General features: G+C 36.7%; 1 protein-coding gene across 1 annotated transcript; it reads right to left on the bottom strand.

The window, feature by feature from the left end:
- Positions 1 to 830: 830 nt before the first annotated feature.
- LOC110797902 (DNA polymerase II subunit B3-1) lies at positions 831 to 6,982 on the bottom strand. Its single transcript, XM_022003029.2, has 4 exons — positions 6,364 to 6,982; positions 2,128 to 2,212; positions 1,313 to 1,354; positions 831 to 1,173 (listed from the first exon to the last, which is right to left on the bottom strand). The coding sequence occupies exons 1-4, from the start codon at positions 6,919 to 6,921 to the stop codon at positions 1,091 to 1,093; spliced, it is 768 nt and encodes a 255-aa protein (XP_021858721.1). The 5' UTR covers positions 6,922 to 6,982; the 3' UTR covers positions 831 to 1,090.

Below are 6,982 nucleotides of genomic sequence, written 5' to 3'. Positions count from 1 at the left end.
ATATTTTATAGAATTCTATTACTTTTTCCCAAAATTATTTAATATTAATAGAACTTAGAATAAATTTTCATATATCGAGTTGGGTTTACAAAATTAATACTCCGTAGTTCAATTCAGTTAACTTTAGTTAGATTAATGATGAGTAAATTGAATAGGATTAGGGTAAAATGATATTTTTTTTATTTTTTTATAAAAATTCATCTCGAGTAACTTTCGTTTATCGGGTTAACTCAAATTGAATCATTTTCGGATATCGGATTTAATCGGGTCGGATCAGCAACAATACGGTTGTGTTCGAATTCGGGATAAACGATGGTCGGGTTAAATCGAGTATTATTAGGTCTGGTTTAGTGCAATTGCTATCTGGTAGAATCGGTTTTTATATTGCTATCAAATCGGTTGTATGTTCGATTCGGCTAAAAGTTATCGGATGCAAATCGGGTTGCTAGCGGTTTTCGTTTCGAATCTTGAATTGACGGGTTAATTCGAATTTCGGATAAACAAACCGGATCGATTTGGGTCGGTTTTGATCTCACTATTTCTCGTATATATTCGATTCGTATGTCGGTTGATTTCATTCGATCTTTCAGGTCGGGTCATACGAAAGATGGTTGATCAAACACAAACAACCTATTTACTAAATGGGTTGGGTTGAATACGAGCTTAAATACGTTCTGTTCTATAGGAGTATAGAGATTTGGCTTTCTAAATCCGTTGAAGATTACAGTTTTAAGCCTAGCTTAGTGCAGAGATCTTGTGCAGCAATACAAGTATAACACCTTAACCTATCGACTCGGTTAGTTTGAGTATCGACTACTGAGTATTCTACATTGACAAGCACAAAAGGCTTAACCTTTTCAGATTGACATTTAATAATCCAAATCCACCCCTCTGCAAAAGATGCAACTATCCCTGCACACAGACCACATACTGGATGTGTTTCAAAATTTGGCAACCAGCCTGAATCCGATTCATCGGGATGATGTGACTCATATACGCACAATCTGACCCGTCTCCCCTGCCTAGTGTAACGAAAGATTATATAGACAAATTTTAAAATAAAAATTAAAGAAAACGCAGCACGTCTTTGCTAGCCTGGTAACTGTGGTAAGTTCTCCGCAGGTTTTCTTTCAGCCAAGGCCTTCTCAGCGGTTACTTTCTCAGGAACAAAATCTGAATTAAGAAAAATCAAGCAACGCTATAAGTACTACAAAATACGGTCAAAAACATCAATGAAAGAATAAATGGACAATCCTATTTTTGTACCGCAGGTTGCCAAAGCGGAAGAATAAGAATTGAAATTTGAAAGTACCTGAAAGGAAGTCGAGCCTCTTCTCTTTAAAGACAGCAGAGGCTGAAAAGGACAAACACAGCTATAAGTTTTCTCCATGCAATGAAGTCCAGAGCAACTCAATACCCATAAACACAAGTAAAGGCTTTTCACTATGCCATGGAAGCTCAATTTAGCACACCAAAACAGGCAGGTGCTAGACAAGTCAAAGAAATATGCAAACTTTATGAAGTTTTACTTCCCATTTTTAAGCCAGAATCAACTATTTAAAAGAGTGCCACTGTGCCAGCACCATAATGATTTCCTCAGACACATACAGTCTTAGGACTGCTTACAGGTTACTCCCTCCCCCTCAGACAGGAATGGAAAAGGACGCTAATATTATGTCTTGGTCTTCACTGATTGTTATCTACACAACGGTTGATGTTAAATGGTTGTTTTTTTTTTTTGGCATTCCCTAGTATGCCTGCTGCATTTCTGTAGTTAAATTATTGCAGTCTTTTATGAGGACTAGTACTGATCTTAGAATCTACAATTATTTGTGAACAAAAAAAGGTGAATCACAACAACAATCAAAATTTGCTGTTTTGATATCCAATCTAAAATCATTCAACAACTGAATGCTGCTCTCTAAGATTCAGCATTAAGAAGCTTTAATCTGAATCATTGCTGCCTCTATGGATGCTCGAGACCTCGCTGCAGAAGCTTCATTCAAATGCATCAACTGGTTACAAAAGGTTTCTGACTACAACAATGACTACCAATACTGTAGCCTCTTCATTATAGATTTATAGCTACAACTGAGTACTCAACAATTGATAGCAAAGAAGTCTTACCAAGGTGCTTGTAGGCAACAAAGCTCTTACGATCTTCAACTGCTGAGTCATAGGCATCTTTCGAGAATAGTTCGACAAACTTTTCCTGCAACAATAACAAAAATAAGCTTGTGGAAAAGAAATATAGAAAACTTAAGCATGATGCTGCTGTATACTTGTTCCCAAACAAAAACAACTTCTTCATATTCTATCTCGCCGACCATAATTTTGGGCAAATCTTACCTTTGTTCCTCCCCCCCACCCCCACCCCAAAAAAAAAAAAAAAAATTCCTTACATCAATCTATATTATGCTCGAACTTGCCCTAAATTCTCATCAGCTAAGAGGCACCATTAATGAAGGAGTCATACAAGTACAGTAGAATAAAATAAATTAATAATAGCAGAAGATTAATCCTATAGAATTTCTGTTTACAACTTTTCCTCTTTTGTTAATTACAAGTATTATTATTTGTTTACTTTCCTAATTCCTTTAGTGTGTACTCTACAACAGTTTATTTCTTTTCTTATTTTCTAAGAGAAAGAAACATTGATATAAGAGACTTGGTCTTTGACAAGGATTAGACTAGAGATTACAAAAGTGAGGACTTAGAAGTTAGAGGCCTATATCTCAGAACATCACACCTTACGAGGGAAAGATGACAAGCCACCAAATTAAAAAGGTAGAACTGAGTATTCTGTGAATTGTACATAGATAATATCAGTTGTGGAAATGGAGTTTTTGTGCAAAGTGTCTGAAAGGGGATAATAAATCGTCAATATCTTTTACTGTTAGGATTAAGAAAAATGAAATTTCAAGGTTCATCAGTACCCTTCTACTTCTCTCCTTTCTAATTAAAGAAATTATGTTAGAGGGAAAGGAGAAAGAGTCGCTGAAGCATCCATAAAACAGCATCTAAAACATGCAGCTCACTAGTCATAAATCCTCATAATGACATATTTGTACTTGAAAGGTGAAAGCTCACTTTCTCCATATACATAGGTCTACAACTGAACAGTCAATACATATACAAATATGCATTTCAATACTTAGAGAAGCATAGGTTCCACTTATGTAATATCAAGTACAACATAAAGTTTTCCCAAAAATCAGAAATCCAATAATTCTGTAGTCTGTACTCAATCATTGCTTACTATCTCAGAACATCTAATGCTATACCATACTAATTAATGATCATCATTCTACAAATTATACCCATCTTTATCCGCCTAACCTGTCACATCAAACCCAATATACTCAATTACTATCTTCTCAACTGCAGCCTGAAGTTCCCAGCCAATAAATGTTCATCACGATATCTCTCTTCCTCGATTATCCAACAGTCAGTCCTATGCACTAGCATGTCTGGGAATCTATAGACCTAATTGACCACAATCAAATACACAAAAAGACTACAGTTAGGCATCTTCCAACCATCCATTTACACTTTTGTTTAGACTTCTTGGCGACAATTTTGAGTCTCCAGACTCTCAAAAAGCTATTCCATCACATATAACCAAAACAATTACATATTATTTTACTCAAATCCTTCATAATGTATATATATATATATATATATAAGGTAAGATAAAGACCATACTGGGTCGGAACCCCTCTCTGGTCAACCTGGCCCAGGTTAGCAGGCTAGACACTTTGAGAGTGGGGGTGGTAAGGTGAACCCCTCCCTAACTGAAATCCTTCATATGCCCTTGCAAACTGGTGCACAAAGCTTAGTTTTAAAAAGCGCGAAGCGCACTGAAGCGCAAAAGAGCCCTGGAGCTTAAGCGCAATGCGCAAAGCGAAAGTGCAAGCTTTTCGTAGGCGAAGCGCACCCGGAAGAAATAATAAAATTTCAAAAGTTCAGAACATATGGAGAAAATATGGAAAGAAAAGATGAAAAAAATAGAGAAATCAAAACAATGAAAGAAAAATTCAGAATCCGACGGGAGATTTCCGGCGAGAAGGCTAGAGAAATCCGGCTACGGGAGAAAATTGCACTAGGGTTTTCAAAAACTTCCCAAGTATTCGCTTTTTTAAAAAAAGAAATCACGTGATACTTTAAAAAAGAAGATTATAGTCACGTGGCTTTATTTTTTATAAAAAAGAAGGGTCTGATGTGCCCAGACTACAAGCGCAGAAGCACCGAAGCGCTAGGAAGCGTGCGCTTCTTGTATGTCGCTGGGCTTTGGCTGGCAGAAGCGTTTTGGTGTGAGCTTCTGAGCTTCCGAGCTTTAAGCGCAAAAAAAAGCCCGCTTTTTAAAACTAAGGCACAAAGTTGCCTTTTCTTTTCCATATAAATTTTTAAACTAAATACAGTAACAGTACATCATTCACTCCCTCAAAAACCAACATGACGTGTAATATTCGATTCTTAACCTACGTTGATTCGCTTAAGGACTTTGTAATAGCATACTGTTTTGAACTGATATGTTTATTTCGAGTAGTCTTTCTAACCCCAATAATCTCATTTGAATTTTCTCAAAGCACAAGTACCTAACGTGATCCCAACAAACCCTTCCATAATCTAATTAACAGAATTTCACAAAACAATCAACAATTCCCTACAAATTGATCCTCAATCACTCAGTCCCACAGAAGTAGCCCAAATAGTATTAAAGAAACAAATTTCCAGCAGTTGCAAGCAAGCTGCATAAAATTCAGGTTAATAAACAGATTAGACAGTGAGTTTTTGCAGGAAGTGTCTGAAAGAGATGATAAATAATCAACATCTTATTGATAAGATTTCAAGAATCAGCAAATGCCATAAAGTTTTAAGGTTCATCATCAACCTTCTATATCTATGCTCTCTTTTTACAGCCAATCATGTTCGACAAAAAAGAAAGAGTACAATGAAGCATCCATAACATGCATGCAGCTCAATAGTCATAATGATATATTTATACTGGGAAAGTGAAACTTTGCTTTCTCCATAAACAAGAAGATCTACAACCTAACTTAGAAGTATTTTTTAATCTTAATACTCAGAGAAGCAATAGGTTCCACGGATATGACATTATGTATCACCAGTTCACAACAAGTTTTCCCAAAATTAGAAATCTGATAATTTTATACTCAGGTGATTGCTTATTTGCTTACGTACCCCTAACAGCACGTAACAGCGTATATCTGTCATAATTAATAATTCTATACCATACTTATTAATAATATCATTCCTCAGATCATACCCAACCTTATCCACCTAACATATCCCATCTTAACTGTGTACCCTTCTCAACTGCAGGCGTTCCCACTTCCCAGCCAATAAATAAACTTCTATCGCTCTATTTTTCTCCCTCTCTCAACCTTGATTTTCCAACAGTTCCAGTTAACACAACCTCAGTCTTCAGCCCTCTACACTTGCATGTTGAGCAGCCAAAAGCCCTAGCATATACCATCATCCCAACTCAATTAAATGCTACACTAAGACATCTTCCAACCATCCATCTATATATTTGATTAAACTCCACTTGGCACCAATTTGAGGCTCCACAACTATTCTTCACAGCAAATTATCTAACCAATTTCAAGTGATTTTACTCTAAAACTTGCATATACCCATACAAACTAGTTCTCAACGACTGCTATCTTCTCCAGCTACACTAAATACATCATCCACTTCCTCCTACAGCGAAATTACACCTTTTCGAGTAACATTGGATTGTTAATCTAAGCTGAAGGCCATTTCTTAAAAGCATACTGCTGATAATTAAGATGTTTAATTTGGACACCAACAATCTCAAGTTCGAGTACAAGTACCCAACAAACCCTTCCATGATTTAACTAATACAACAATTTCACTAGAAATCAGTAGTATCTTACAAATTGTTTTCAATCACTCAGTCCAATAGAAGAAACCCTAACAGTATTCAGTGAACATATTGCAGCCGTTGTAAGCAGGCATGCATGCATCAAACTCCAATTCAATTTAATAACACACACAGAATTTCTTAGAAAAATACAGTAAAACCCAATTCAAATTTCAGCAATTTAAACCAACCATTTAACTATTCATTCAACAATGGTGTAGAAGTTGTTTCTCAACCGATTAAACCCTAACAAAGACAATAGAGGAAACAAATTGCAGGCAGTTGTAACCTGCAAGCAGGCCAATTGATAGTTCAACACGAATACGTGCATAAACTTCAGACTAAATTCAAAAGACAAACCCAGAAAAATCAAAAGAATAGAGCAGACCCCATTTCAAATTCCAGCAATTTTAACCAATAAAACAATGGAGATTGAGAGAAAGAGAGATTACAGCAGCTTTGTTAATGAGAAACACAGCTTCCCCACTAATTTTGAAATCGGAAGAACCCTCACTCTTAACAATACGAATGATTCGATTCGTCGGAAACGCACACTCAGAACTTTCTTCCTTCTCCTCCTCCTTTTCCTTCACCTTCTTGTCATTCTTCGCCGCCTTCGACGCTGTCACCACTGTCTTCGGTTTCTTCTCTTTCTGTCTCTCTCCTCCCCCATTCTCCGCCTTCCTTTTCTGCTTCTGGGTTTGATCTGCATTCTCAATCTTCTGCTTCACTCCACTTCCGTCTTTCTTGTTGTTCGGTTTCTGGGTTGTTGCAGGAGTGGATTTCTTCTTGCTGTCAACAATGGCGGATTTGCTGCCACTTTTGTTGGTGTTACTTTTGGAATTCTCTGGTTTTCCATTTTGTTTTTGTTTAGACGATGATGATGATTTGAGTTGTGAAATTAGTATATGCTCTTCTACTTCTTCTGTATACGCAGCAACAGTGGACTCCTTGTTGGTCACCTTATTCTTCCTTGAGAATGTCTTCTCAAATCTCTTTGAACTGCTCATGTTTCTCTCTCCGATAACTGGGAATAGCAGGAAAACGAGTGCAAATATAAGGGAAACTACG

This window comes from Spinacia oleracea, chromosome 2 (genome assembly GCF_020520425.1).
Source record: "Spinacia oleracea cultivar Varoflay chromosome 2, BTI_SOV_V1, whole genome shotgun sequence".
Taxonomy (NCBI): Eukaryota; Viridiplantae; Streptophyta; class Magnoliopsida; order Caryophyllales; family Amaranthaceae; genus Spinacia; species Spinacia oleracea.
Note: the sequence above shows the minus strand (reverse complement) of the source record. Positions and strands in the feature narration are given on the sequence as shown.